This window comes from Capsicum annuum, chromosome 12 (assembly GCF_002878395.1).
Source record: "Capsicum annuum cultivar UCD-10X-F1 chromosome 12, UCD10Xv1.1, whole genome shotgun sequence".
Classification (NCBI taxonomy): domain Eukaryota; kingdom Viridiplantae; phylum Streptophyta; class Magnoliopsida; order Solanales; family Solanaceae; genus Capsicum; species Capsicum annuum.
Window position 1 is genome coordinate 6,702,460 of NC_061122.1, and position 15,045 is coordinate 6,717,504.

A 15,045-nucleotide genomic window follows, 5' to 3' on the forward strand; every position below is an offset into this window, starting at 1 on the left:
TTTTTTCTTTCTGACAATATTCAGAACAATAAATTTTCAAAAGTCAGAAAAACAGTTTCCAACACGTGCACAATAGATAGATTTTTAACGTGCAACTGGATATCTTTATGCTATTTTTAGAACAAAAGGAAATTATTTTATTAAATTAAAAGAATATTAGTTAATTTCCTTTTATATTCTTGTAATTAATTTTTCTGTAAATGTTCACACTTGTTTGTAAAGTTTTCGAATATTTTGAAGGGGTGAATTAATAAAAGCAAAATTTTTCAAAATTTAATGATCAAGCGCCCCTTAAAATCATTTCTCCCATCTCAAATTATTAATTGTAATCACTAAATATAATTAATTCGGATTAATTTATTTCAAACTTCTCATTTTATTATAGTAATAACTAATATTAATAGTTTTTGAAGACGTGTAAAAGAAAAATATGATAAATAATTTAAAATGAAAAAAGTACAGTATATGATGGAAACACAAAAATGCGATTTCATAAAATAAAGTCTTTTCTTATGATAATATTTACTAATAAAGTACAAAAATAGGAAACTTGATGTTTGGCTAAAGAAGAAACAGTTACAGTATTATTTTTGTTGAGCTTTTTGTCAATTTTATAATCTCATTATCTATTTCCTAGTATCATTCTTCCATTATACCTCATCTTTTTTGTAAAAATTGGTGCAATTTAAAGTTTAATTCGAGCTACGGATAGAGTTTGCACTCTGTATAGAGTTGAATCGTTTTTAATATAAATATTTTATTCAATTCCAAAATCAAACTGAATTTTGTCATACTCATAACATTGTTTCTGACTTCCAATCACATTATGAGTGCACTAACAATTTTCTAAAAAATTATATGTTATTATCAGTAACTAAAACATAAATAGAAGGAAATTAACTAGAAAAGTGAAATGAATAACTTACGTTTACTATAATATGTTATAATATACTATTTATTACTGTATAAAATTAAATTCTTTATATTATTGGGGACAGGCATGCAGTCATGCAGAGAGACAAATTAATTGTATTTCAGTATGTAGTACTAGTATTTTTTTGTGGTCCATTTGTCCTTTTAATATGGTACATGATCTAGCATAAATTCACTTCATATAGGTTATGATGGTGAGGCAAATACTTCTTTTATCTTTAATTAAAGATTCGAATCATAAAATATTATAATAAAATAAAAAGTATTTTTGTATTTATAATTAGAGATATCGTATTTTATCCTTTTTTGTGGAAATTCATTGAGTATGTTGTTGTCATATCTATGATTAGAGATATCGTATTTTATCCTCTTTTTTGTGGGAATACGAGTATGTTGTTGTAATATGTTGGGTGCGATGTAATTTTGATGATTGACAAACTGACAAAGTGATATGAAACATGTCAGTCAAACTAGTTCACAGACACATTATCTCATATAGCTGAACTTGTAGCAAAATCATCGATGATTAAAGACAAGGGTTAAAGAAACCAAGAACCAGATAGATGAGTGGTTAATTCTGATAAACTCAAGGAAATAAACATATGCTATTTTGAAGAAGTTGAATTTGATTCAAACACTTGATGATAAAGGGAAAGCAAGTTGAGTTGAAAAAAGAGTCCTACGTGTAGAAGGAGAAAGATTTTGCAGATTAAAGAAGTCAATCTACGCAAGATAGGAAACATATTAATTGAAGGACTCTTTGTTAGATCAATGAAGTTTTGATGAGTCAGTTTAAATGTATTATTCTTATTGAGTTGTAATTTATTGCTTTCCTAGATTGATTATTTAGGAATAATACTGAACTGAGTTAACTTCAAGTTTGGGATAACTCGAAGTGGGTTCAACGGTCAAGCGTGATTATGGAGTTATAGGAATTATAGTTTATAATTTCAGTTATTGAGGTATATGAATTAGAGTTTATAATTCTTAGTTGTTGGTTACAAGAGTTTTGTAATCAGTTGTTGTTGAGGCTCAGAGTTGTTTAGTGAAGTTGGGGTTAAATCCTGTAGAGGTACAGGTTGTGTTTTTTTACACTTTTTTGAGCCGGATATTTTCCACGTAAAAATCATTGTGTTCTTTACTTCTTGTTTTACTGCTTTCTTGGAACACGTTAGGCAACCCGTTTCATCCATAGATAACTCTTCCGTTAAAGTCACTGATCAATAGGGCACGTACTCTAACATAATATCTATCGTGTTTTATCCTCTTTTTATGAGAATATACACTGAGTATGTTGTTGTATTATCTATAATTAGAGATATCGTGTTTTATCCTTTTTTTTGTGGGAATTCTCTGAATATGTTTTTGTAGTATCTATAATTAGAGATATTATATTTTACCTTCCTTTTTTAAAAATTCACTGAGTATGTTATTGTAATTGAAAGTTTCGTGCTAATAAACACAATTGATCAAAAGACCAAGCTAAAGGGCTTGTTTGGAATATTAAGAAACTTTGTGTGGAACTCGAGGCAATGGAGAGCAATTTAGATTTTAATAGTGAATCTGACGTCTATTTTCATTTCATCTACAATACTTTCTACTCCTTCTTCTCAAATTACTCGTTTCAAATTGAGATGATACATTGATTAGAAAAAATAATTTATAACATGCCTAGTTTATCATGGTATCTTTATTAAATAATGTTTATATTTTATTTTTTTAAAGAAAAAGTAATTAATGCAAAGGGTAAAACATGAAAAAAAAATTATTGTCGCTTCTTGATTAATAAAAAAACAAGTAAAATAAGAAATTAAATTAAAAAATTTGGGACGGAAAAAGTATGTTACATTAGCTTATCTCCTTCTAGTTACCTTATTGTAATTCTAAGATTTTCTTGTTACTATTGTTCACTACAATATTACCTTGTTATTCAATTATAAATTGTGATTCAGTAAGTACATGTAATATACGTTAGTGGTGAGTTGAAAACTTCGATTGTTACATATCGAATTTAATTCCTGATATGCACTCATTTTTGATAGGAAGCATTTTACTTTCACAATGGGATCTTCTATTACAAATTTAAATTAGTCGAATTTTAAAGTATTTGAACATCGGTGAGGAAAAAAAAAAAATTTCTCAAAATATATATGGCATCTTTTTCACTTTACCTTTTTCATCGACGTAAATTTGAATTAATTGAACTCTCAAATAAGGTTCCAAAATCGAATGAAAATTTTTAAAAAGGTTTACTTAATGCCACGTTGGACTAAATAAAATGGTTATGGATGTGTTTTATTAATTAGGTATTAGCATTTAATTAAACCTTGAAAGAACCTTCTTAACAATATTAATATCACTTTCAGAATCTTTAAACATGGTTACAGCCTGGATGTTCTAATAACATTAGTAGTGTATACGTATGTTATAATTAGGGAGGTAGAAATCGAACCGTTAAGTTAAATCGAACCGAAGAATCAAATCAAATTGAGGGAAAAAAAAGACTTATGGTTTGGTTTGGCGTTGGTAAAAAAACCCCGATCATTCTTAATTTGATTTGGTATTAGCAAAAATAAAATCAAACCGAACCCAAACCGAACCGACATAATACATATATAATTTTAATTTTTTATACGTAAAAAATATTACTTATAATCTACTTTCTAATTACTTTTATTATTTTTTTATATTCAGAAAATAGATATATATTCTTGGGCCTTTAATTATGGCAGTAAAAAATATTACTTATAATCTACTTTCTAATTACTTTTATTATTTTTTTATATTCAGAAAATAGATATATATTCTTGGGCCTTTAATTATGGTAGTTTTTCATTAATAACAAATTAATACAAAGTCCAATATTAATATAAAAACCTAAAACTCTTTAATTGCTTCACTTTTTACATTTTACTTTTCAAGTTTTCAGAGAGTTCTCATTATTTCCTCATCTTACTTTCATCTTACTTTTCTCATTCGTCAAGTTGTGATTTAGGTTTGTTTCTCTTTTTTTTTTTCTACGAAATTATGTTATAATTAATTACTCTATGGACTTAAGTTTTTAATAAGTTGTCTCTAATTCTTTATTCTTTTTTATGCTCACATTTTATGTGAAGTGAACTTTGAAGACAAGTTCCTGTGACTAGTGACTTAAAAATTGAACTACTTGGGTATTCACATAATATTACTTTGAGAGATAGTAGTTTAGACGACTTAGTAATTTGCCAACTTAATTTTTATTGGAACTACTCTATGACCATTTTTTTTTTAATCTTTTTAGTGAAAATATTTTAAAAAAAATTTCAATCACATTATATTTGTAAAAAATCCAAGAAAATTGAAAAATTGAAAAAACCCGACTAAAGCCGAAATAAAAAAAAACTGATTGTATATTAGTTTGATTTGGTTTATAGATTTAGAAAACCGACATTATTGGTTTGGTTATATTTTAATAAAAAATCGAACCAACCCGACTTATGTACACCCCTAGTTATAATCATCAATTAATTAATTAAACTACATTTTCATATTGGTCTTAATTATATAGTTCGGGCTTTTTTGGTTTTCTCAACTCAAACGCTATTTATTATTTATTTCCTATTACATGTTCGGCAAACAAAGAAGCCGAATTGGTTTACCAAAAGAAAAGGTCATGCGCACTAAGCTTTTGCTATGCGCGGGATTTGGAGAAGGATTCGATCAAAAAAATTTATTATACGCAACTTCACCTTATATTTTTGTAAGGGTCTATTTTCAAACAGAAAAGCCGAATTGGTTCACTACGTAAAATAAGGAGTCAGGATATTTTATCAAGGATTCAATATCTATTGTATAGAAATAAGAGAAGACTATGTCCTGCATCGGGAGTCTAGCAGAACTAACCTCTCTACTTTTTCGGAGGCCCCAGACCTCACTATGTAGAAATACACTGGAGTACGATTTTTGGCGGACCCTCGGGATTTGTTCGGGATCCGACAGAAATAAATCATATATGCTATTAGACTATTTTTGATGTTTCGAACAATAATGACGTTGGATTTTTGAAAAAAGGTGAGTTGAGATGAAATTATGAATTGTGATAATATGATAATCTAAAGATTATAAACCGGAGCATCATGTATGGCAAAATAGAAAAAAGAGAATTCCGTTGCCGGGACTTGAACCCGGGTCTCTCGGGTGAGAGCCGAGTATCCTAACCAACTAGACTACAACGGATTGTTGTAAGCAACAAAATTTTTATTCAACTAGAGTTTATTAGACCATTACATTCTCCTATTTTCTTCTTTACAATTTTAATTTTTGTTATTATTTGTGTTTTGACGAAATATATCTATAATTTCTTAAATTTGTCGGTAAGTTTCATTAAGAGGCTTGAACTACAGTGTGTTTCAAAAGCACCTAAACACTATAAAATCTTCATGTTAGACACTTCTTCTAACTCATATTTTGAAAAAGTTTTTGTGCATGTTCACAAGCTTGCTACGTAAATAAATAAATTACGTAAAATACATCTCCTCATCCAATTATAACTCATCAGCATCAAAAGGAACATTCATGAAGTTTACAACTTGTTGAATCTAATACGTATTAATTAAAGGAGGTGACTCTGTGGTGCTTTTTTTTATGTAAAGATTGAGTTGTTTGATATGGCAATATTCACATATGTAACCAAAAGGAATTATAAAAAAAAAAATATTATCAAATATTCAATTACTTAATCAAATATGTTATAGCCCATACACGTAAATGAGATTTTATTTAACAAAAATGTAACAATTTTATGGATTAAATCCTTAAATACCCCCACACCTAAAAGGCCCCAACCCAAACACACTACGTACCAGCAAAACTCATCTCTCATTCTTTGGAATTCAATAATCGAAACTTATTAAGTGTTCAGGTGCTCAATCAAAACAGACCTTAATTCAAACAAAATAAAATTTATTGACAAATTTAAGAGTTTATTAATGTTTTCCGCATTTTGAATTAACCCCTTAAACCTCCCCTCCTCCCCAACCCAAAACCCAAACACAATAATAACATATCCAATAAAATCTCACAAGTAAGATTTGAGTAAGATACTTTTTGCTTCAATTGTCTCCATGTTCACAACTAAACTGCGAAAAGTGTTTCCACACTCATATCGGATGTTCCAAAAACACTTTACTTTTAACGTACTCGACACACACCTAATGATATTTTCGAAGAATCTGAACAACAACATAGTACTCCACTACTCAACTGAAACAACTGATAAAATCAACACATTCCTCTCCATCAATCCTTCTTCTACAAACCTCAAATCCCTTCTTCAATCCCATGCCTTGATAATCACAACAGGCCACACTAACAACATTTACATAGCAGCAAAACTCATCTCTCTTTACGCTTCCACTACTGAACAACATCTCATTTCTTCGAAAAAAGTATTCGATTTCACCATTTTTAAAGACCCTTTTCTTTGGAATTCAATAATCAAAGCTTATTTTTCCAATGGGAAATACACAGAATCGCTTGAGCTGTTTAACAATATGTGGGGTTTTAATGTTTTGCCTAATCAGTTTACGTTGCCAATGGTTTTTTCGGCTATTGCGGAACTTGGGTTGGTTGATTTTGGGATGGAGGTTCATGGGTTGGTGTCAAAATTGAATCTTGTTGAGGAAAATAGTGCTGTTGGATCGTCTTTGGTGTACATGTACGCAAAATTTGGGTTGATGGGTAATGCGTATAAGGTGTTTGATGAAATGCCTGTGAGAGATGTGGTTTCTTGGACTGTGATTATTAAAGGGTATGTAGAGAATGGGGAGAGTGATAAAGGGTTGGAGTGTTTTTGTTTGATGTATAAGAATGAGGAGGGTGGGGTGAGGCCGAATTTTCGGACGTTGGAAGGTGGATTTCAAGCTTGTGGGAATTTAGGTGCATTGGTTGAAGGTAAGTGTTTACATGGGTTGGCAATGAAATCTGGTTTTGGTAGTTATGAAATTGTTCAGTCTTCTGTTTTGCTGATGTACTCGAAATGTGGTTCGGTTGAAGAAATGTATAGATCGTTTTGTGAGGTTGATGAGAAGGATTTGCTTTCGTGGACGACAGTAATTGTTGTTTATGCAAGAGATGAGTGTATAGGTGAGTGTGTTGATATGTTCTTGAAAATGCTGGGTAGCGGGATTTCACCGGATGGGATGGTAATTAGTTGCGTGCTTTCTGGTTTAGGTAATGCCATGATGGTATCTGAAGCTAAGGCTTTCCATGGCTTCATCGTGAGAAGAAACTATGATGATGATCACATGGTCGATAATGCATTGCTGGCCGTGTATGGTAAGCTTAGACTCTTGAATCTGGCGGAGAAGGTGTTTAATGGAGGGAGTGGACAGAACACAGAGGCTTGGAACGTGATGGTGAATGGCTATTGGAAGACCGGATTAGAAGCCAAGTGCGTTAATTTATTCAGAGAGATGCAGTACTCGGGGATCGAATCTGATATCAACAGCTTGATATCTGTAATTTCTTCTTGCTCCCGGTTGGAAAAATTCCAGTTAGGTCAATCTTTGCATTGTCATGTTATAAAAAATCTGATGCTTGGAAATGTTTCTGTTGCCAATTCTCTAATAGATATGTATGGAAGAAGCAAGAATCTAACTTTATCATGGAGAGTCTTTTGTATGATGAACGATAAGGATGTTGTTACATGGAACACAATGATGAGTTCTTATATCGGTTGTGGAAAAATTACCAAGGCCTTTGATCTTTTCGATGAAATGAGAGCAGAAAGTTACAAGCCTAATATTGCTACACTGGCGATTCTGCTCTCTGCTTCTTCTCAAGTATCTTCCTTGGAGAAAGGAGAGAAAGTTCATCAATACATCAAGGAAGTTGGGTTTGGAGAGAATACTTTGCTTGCTACTGCTTTGACTGATATGTACGCGAAATGTGGACAGCTAACAAAGTCAAGGGAAATATTTGATTCAATGGAAAAGAAAGATATAGTTTCTTGGAACGTACTGATCTCAGGCTATGCGATGTATGGAGAAGCAAATTATGCTATAGAAATGTTCAAAAAGATGGAACAGACGGAAATTAACCCAAATGAACTGACTTTTCTCGCTGTACTCTCGGCTTGTGCTCATGCAGGGTTGGTTGAAGAAGGGAAGTCGATATTTAGCAGAATGAAAGATTATTCCTTGATGCCCACATTGAAGCACTATTCTTGTATGGCTGATCTTCTTGGTCGTTCTGGCAATCTGGATGATGCTGAAGCTTTGGTTTTGTCCATGCCGATTGCTCCAGATGCAGCTATATGGGGTTCTTTGTTAAGTTCTTGTAAAATTTATGGCCAAGTTGAGAAAGGTATAAGAATTGCAAAACATGCTATTGAATCTGATCCAGAAAATGATGGGTACTACATAGCAATCTCAGACCTATATAGTTCTGTAGGAATGTGGAAAGAGGTCGAAATGGTGAGGAAAATAATGAAGGACAGGAAAGTGAGGAAAGAAGTTGGCTGGAGTACAGTATAATTTATGCAGCTACTAGTTGTAGCATCAAATACGGCAAACTGTCCATCTCAAGTGCTACCAGAGGTTTACACTTGCAAGAGTTGATTCAATCAGCACCACATTTTCAGCACTCCATAATTCCTATTATAAGAGAGCTATTTCAGTGGGCTGATCGAGAAGGATACATATATCAATCATGCCTCGTCATTTGGAGCTGATGATAGGATTCTGGTTTTGATTTTATATGATTACATTGCAGTTTTCTCATCCTTTAATGATAAGCGTTGCAGCAATATACCTGTGCACGAGAAAGGAGAAGCTTTTACATTCACCGTGCTCTTTTGGTACATCAGAATAGCAGTAAGGCTGTAAGCCTGAGGAATGTCTATGGCTAATACGCATGAGGTGAAGCTGCAATTCTAGCCCGGCTCAAGGTTCTGAACTTTGTGTACATCGCCGAAATTTCGATGCTTGGGGACAGACAATAGGTTCATAAAAGTTAGGCAATTGAGGTTACCAAGTAAATACTCTCTATGGATTATGAAAATGTGAATATCTTGAGGTAGCCAAGAAAGGTCGATAACATGAGAAGTTATCTACTAGATTTCATGTGCTCTCGACATGTGCATGGCCTAAAAATAAGAGATGGCTTCGTTGGTATGTAAGAACCACCTTGAGTGCCATACAAGGCGGAACTTGTATACGATAAGGTGGTGCGGGGGACAAAGAAACCTTTCACCCTTTCCATCAGCCCAAGTCGAGGGGGGCACAATGGAATAATCAAGACGTGAGCAAGCTTGATGAAATAGTCAATAAATACACAAGTTGAGACGCTGCGGAAAGATCCGGGCTGCAGTAAAATAGCCTCACTCGATGATTCTTCAGAAAAGTGACTTGGAATAAAGTTGTTTACTTGCCTATTGCTTTTGTCTTTTTTCTTGATTGATCAATAATGATGACATATCTATTAAACCATAAACTTGCACATTTTGCCCTTGAAATGATTTACCTAACTCCTCCATCGAATTTCTTGTTTGATTCGTCTATTGAGATTAATATCTTTAACGGTGAAAGAAATTTATGAGCGTCAAAGTTAATTATTAACGTGTGTGAACATACACATGAACACGTAAAAATAACAATAACAACAACAACAACATTACTCGGGATCTGGGGAGGACAGAGTGTACACAAATCGAGATTGTGATTCAAACATGGACAAAATTTCTTTCAACAAACTAAACAACATATAACAAAAAGAAGCTACATTTGCCTGTTAGCAGCCTCAGTAACAAAAGGCAAATAAGGAGTTTTTCCGAGAATACAAGCAACGAGACCATAAACAAAACAACCAACAACAAACACAAAGAGTCCATTATGCATCCAAACAGTAAATTGCAGCCCTAAACCCGACTGACCCGGAGAAAAAATCCTTTGAATCAACATTGGGAGAACGAGGAGAACGTCGAGCATAACAGCTTGCAAGGCATTGAAGCGAGTGTACTGGTTCAAGCTCTCATTGCGGGCAATACCTAAGTAGAGAGCGAAGAAAGTGACGAAGCTGGCGTATGGTATGGACCGATAGAAAGATAGGATGGGAAGAATAGGTTGAAATGGGAGAGCGAGGGAAGGGTATTGAGTGAAGAGGAAACGGCCGTATTGAATGCCGTTGAAGAATGGAAGGAAGTAAGAGACGGCGGAGATAAGGCGGTCTGTGGCGGGGATTGGGTTGTACACGGCGGAGATGGGAGTGGGTTTCGGTCGGGTCGAAATTCGGGTTCGGGTTGGGAGGAATTTGGGGGTGAGGGGTTTGAGGGGGTGGGGAGTGAAAAGGGAAGAAAGAGAAGCCATTTTTTTAGGGGAAATGTGAGGTTTTTGGGGATTTTATGGATGGGTTTTTTCAAGGGTATAACTTGTTATGCGAAAGGTACGTTCGTATAATGCAGGATATTCGGGGAAAAAAAATGAGTTTAATTTCCGTTGCCGGGACTTGAACCCGGGTCTCTCGGGTGAGAGCCGAGTATCCTAACCAACTAGACTACAACGGATTGTTAATTGTACACCAATATAATACAGAAAAGGTTTCATTTTTTAGGATCGGTCGCAATGTATCGCCTCCTCCCTAGTACACATTCGATTAAGGTTAAGGTTGTTATTGTAAAGTTATTATAGTTGAGGTCCATAGAGGGCTTTTGTCGATCGTATGACACAATCATCACACTATTCGTCCAGGTTGCTACTTATGAGATGAGAAAGTTTGTTATCTTAGGACAATTAGAGTTAGCGTTGTTATTTATTGGAGCTTTCCATTCAAAACTTACGAACCCTTGTGATTCCGACCGTTCAACACAGGGCAGGTGTTCGCCGATGTTTATTCCCATGGTACCATCATTGCTTCTTAAGGAAAAGAAGTTCACAACCTGTGGACGGACCTTCTACCTCCATGCCCGCATTGCTTTATCTGCAGAAAGTTCCTCCAATAAAAACGACTCAGCGTGTAATCCCACAAATGTTTGGGCGGAGGGGGAGGGGGTATATGAAAGTAGATATGTTCTTTCCGATTGACTCTCGGCTCATGTAAAGAACCTGAGTTTGAAGCATGTTGTGGAGAAATTTCACTTGTGAAAAAAAATAAAATCCCAAGATGTCAGATAAAAATGCAAAACCAGCAACATGGAATTTCCAAATCTACAATGTAACTTGAAGGACTATCCTCATGAAACATTTGGGGTGGCAATATACAAAACTGAAGTAGATTTGAAAGAAGATATATCAACATATCTCATTATACTTTCTCCGGTTTCACTTACTATATTCAATGGCCTTTATCGATGAAGCAACTTTTCGGAAAAACCCCACATTCTTTTGAGTAACGAATGCCTAAAGGAGGACGATTTGTAGTGTGAAAGATCGACTATGTATGATCTCTAGAAGTCATTTGCCCGCCTCCTTAATTCGTTCAATTCTTTCTCAATCTCTGAATCTTGAAATTGCAATGACGAACTTGAACTGGCAACTGGCGTTCTCCCCGGGGGAAGATCTCCTTTCTGCTTAGTCAGTAAAAGGAAAACATTAAACCAAAATACCTGAGTGTTCTAGTCTAGAGGTTTAGAAGGAAATGCTACATCAACAATAAAGCAGATTATCGTTTTCTGTTTTTCTAGGGTAGAAAGAACCAAGTAACAGGAAACTAGGAAGATATTTACATCCCGTTTGGCCATGAAAATCATAAATTTTTGGAGTTGAAGTTGGAGTTGAAGTTGTGTTTGGCCATGAATATAAACTGGAGTTGTTTTTGAAATTTTGTGAGAGAAATAGGAGTGAAAAACGTGAAAACAAGTTGTTTTCACTTGAAATTGTATTTGGAATTCTCATGGCCAAACACAAACTGTTTTCACTAAAGTGAAATAATTTTTCGAAAAAAATTTCACGGCCAAACGGCTACCTTAGAGAACAAACTTCTGCCTACAGTTACCAAGGTACTAAAAGTATCACGTTAGATTTCCTTTCTTGATTCGTCGTTGAAGTACACCTTCAAGTTCTTATGGAACATCCAAACCATGCTGCTTTTACGAATAGTACGATTTCATGGTTACACAATAAATTTATCCAGAAGTGTGTGATGGAGACGAGCAACACATATTTTGTCATGATCTTTTTACTATACAGTTTGGTTTAATAAAATTTGCAATATTCATGAATATTGCTGCTTCCTATGCTAGGTATGATAAGCATACTTTGCCAAGCACAGCTCAATCTAGAAGGAAAAATAGTATGTCCTCTAGGTGCCGATACACATTTGCAACATACATATATATACGAATAGATTGACTAGAAAATACCTTTGCGCTTCCGGTCAATTCCTTTTTTAAGCTGGCAAGATCATCATCAACAGATGAGGTCTCCAGTAACGCAAACTGTCAAAAGCAGAATGATCATTTAGGATTAAGAAAATACAATCCCCAAAGAAGCACTAAATTCTCCCACAAAGGTTTTGCAACGTGGAAGTCAAAAATTTTGTTTCAGCACAAGCATTGTGTCCTTTTGTGGCGTTTCATGCTTACAAGAAATGAGTACCAAAAAACATATGTTTCACCCGTTAAGTATGTCGTAAAAGGCAAATATGCAAAGTGAGGCTATTTACATTTTGGAGCACTTTCAATTTTTACAATAATGTGTGGGGAGCGACAAGAGACCAGAAGAATGATTCATTTGGATCGACGAGCTTTTTGGGTACGCGCACCAAAAGTTAACCACATTTCCAAATAAGAATGATCAAGATGGGAAGATCAAGAAATTCAAAAGTAAGAACAAAAAACAAATAAAGGAGAGAGAGACAACAGAGACGCCAAATATTACAAATGATTCAGGTTTCAATAAACATTGGCAAAGAGGAAAATAAGAGGTAACGGATAGTAACAAAGCCAGAAAGATTGAAAGAGAGAGAGTTGTAAAATGTAACCATAGAGAGAACGGGAAGTTTGCGAACTTGCATGTTGCAGTGTAAGATAGAGACATCATTACGGAAAGAATAAAGATTTTGAGGTCTATTCGAAGAAAGCAACTCTAGGACTAGTACAAAGAGAGAATTACCAAGAGCACATGACCTAAAAAAGGTAATGCAATTGAGAAAAACTAATTACCTTTCCTTCAAGCTCATCACTGGTTAACTGGTTAAGAGCATCAGCTTGAGACTCCATCGCCAGAACTGTGGAAAATCAAGAAAGAAAAAGTAAGACAATCATTTAATTAACTTCAAATACTTTAGCAGGTGACTAGAGTCGGTGATTCCATAACTTCATCTGTACTAAATCCACGATAACCAATTCTTATTTTCAACACAGGGTGCGTTCAAGGGTGGGAGTAGAATTATTGCGCAACAAGAACATGTGTTTAAAAAGCCACGGAAAATTATGTTGGCTTTATAGCAAAAAGCACTACTCGTACTGACGTCCTTTGGCACACTTCAATTAATTATTTTCAAAAAAAAAATAAAAATTGCCGACATTAAACATCTCACTCAGCTCAGTGTTAGCGGGGTCATTTTATCCTTAAAAAGAAAAGGTGTCGAAATCTTCTTTATATCATATTTTTTATCCCCCAAAATGCAAAATGATCTCTGACATGAGTACCTTATCATATTTCCTCTTTTTATAAAACTTTATCATTTATCCTTCTAGTGTTTGTCTTTCCTTTATGAGCGATGACAGCTGCACTCAACAAATTGTAATAACTAACAAGAGTCCATGCCCGTGGCTGAGCTCCTCCTGTGTTCTAGCCAACCTTATGAGATTTTTTCCCCAACATCATTTCAGATAATATAAATCTAGAGTGTCAAACATTACGCACCAAAGTGAAGACGTTAAAAACGAAATAAATCATTTGAATCAGTAACTTGACAATTTTCTGAAGGGTATATTTTTGTAGTTGATAGAAGGAAAATGCTGTGACAAGATCAGCACTCAGTCTTATTGGATGTATAGGCGGGCAAAATATCAACCTCTTACAGCTATTACTACAAGCCAAGAAATATTTGAAGTATAAGCAAAGTAAGCATCCGAAATTGGAAGCAAAAGAAGAAAACAGGGAAAGATAGGGTGGAATGTATGTCAGAACCTTTTTCTTCCATTCTTTCAAAGGCTGAGAGAGCACTGCTTGTATTTACATTACCCAGCATCTCGCTTACTTTGGTTGCCGTCCTAAATGATAAACCTCATAGTCATTTTCTTGAAATGAAACAAATAAAGTGTGATAATTTATGAGCCACTTATAGTGATTTATTATTGATGTGATAATGTTATTGATATGTTGGGGGAAATGTCCGTGATATTTATAATTCAGGGTACATGTGAAGTGATAAAAAGGCATGTAGCTGACTTTGCTGACTGAGCACGTGCTTTCAGAGTATCCTTCTTAGATCTTGCTTCCTGTATCTTGCTCTCCAAAAGCTGTCAGATGAGAGACAATAACAGTCAATACAAAAGTTCCAATTCTTCGTAAATAAAGTGCAAGACCTGGATTTTGGAAAAATTTGTTCAGAGATGGAACTTACGATAAATATCCCCAAAAGATGCGCAGATTAAATACCAAACTTCTCAATTTTTTTTATAACCGAGAAATCTATCAGGGGACAACCCTTGGAACAGCCCTTAGATCTCGGGGATAATGGGCTAACCCCTCTCCCTCCTCACTTAAATAACAGACTTAATTCGCACGGCCCAACACTCAAACCTGTGACCTAAGTCACAAGCCCCCAACCTTTGCCACTTGAACTAAGCCTTGGGGCTTAAAGAACAAACTCTTTTATCAAGTGAAAAACATGTATATGTACTCGCAAATCATAAGATGAGCAATCAAAGCATCATATCATCCCTGATAAAAAGAAAGGGTTAGGAACACACCCGTGTATTGCTGACCAGATTATCAACCACAGCCCTCTGCTGATCAAGTTGAGTCTTCAAGGCATTTGCATTATCCTGCACAATTCAAACTTGAGTCGATGAAAACTCGAGACGTAATAACCATGATGTTCATTTGACTTCATTATCCTCTTAAGGAGACACTCTGAAAACCAATCAATAAAATGATAGTGTGTAGCATTCTTGGTATAGAGATCCTC

The 15,045-nt window shown here is 34.5% G+C and overlaps 3 protein-coding genes and 2 non-coding genes across 5 annotated transcripts in view; 1 reads left to right on the plus strand and 4 right to left on the minus strand.

The window, feature by feature from the left end:
- Positions 1–5,075: 5,075 nt before the first annotated feature.
- On the minus strand, positions 5,076–5,148 carry TRNAE-CUC. Its single transcript has one exon. It is a non-coding gene; the product is annotated as a tRNA-Glu (tRNA).
- Positions 5,149–5,586: 438 nt separating this feature from the next.
- On the plus strand, positions 5,587–9,398 carry LOC107851035 (pentatricopeptide repeat-containing protein At4g39952, mitochondrial). The gene has a single exon (XM_016695925.2). The coding sequence runs from the start codon at positions 6,036–6,038 to the stop codon at positions 8,445–8,447; it is 2,412 nt and encodes an 803-aa protein (XP_016551411.2). The 5' UTR covers positions 5,587–6,035; the 3' UTR covers positions 8,448–9,398.
- A 215-nt stretch (positions 9,399–9,613) lies between these two features.
- On the minus strand, positions 9,614–10,719 carry LOC107851036 (protein TIC 20-II, chloroplastic). The gene has a single exon (XM_016695926.2). The coding sequence runs from the start codon at positions 10,275–10,277 to the stop codon at positions 9,690–9,692; it is 588 nt and encodes a 195-aa protein (XP_016551412.1). The 5' UTR covers positions 10,278–10,719; the 3' UTR covers positions 9,614–9,689.
- Positions 10,402–10,474, minus strand: TRNAE-CUC. The gene has a single exon. It is a non-coding gene; the product is annotated as a tRNA-Glu (tRNA).
- Positions 10,720–11,073: 354 nt separating the features above from the next.
- LOC107851243 (membrane-associated protein VIPP1, chloroplastic) overlaps positions 11,074–15,045 on the minus strand; it is a 10,671-nt gene continuing 6,699 nt past the window's right edge. Inside the window, exons 6-11 of the mRNA XM_016696193.2 lie at positions 14,828–14,902; positions 14,304–14,374; positions 14,043–14,125; positions 13,070–13,134; positions 12,269–12,343; positions 11,074–11,473 (exon numbers count right to left, since the gene is read on the minus strand). Coding sequence (XP_016551679.1) covers positions 11,354–11,473; positions 12,269–12,343; positions 13,070–13,134; positions 14,043–14,125; positions 14,304–14,374; positions 14,828–14,902 — 489 coding nt within the window. The 3' untranslated portion in view covers positions 11,074–11,353. The remainder of the gene's footprint in view (positions 11,474–12,268; positions 12,344–13,069; positions 13,135–14,042; positions 14,126–14,303; positions 14,375–14,827; positions 14,903–15,045) is intronic.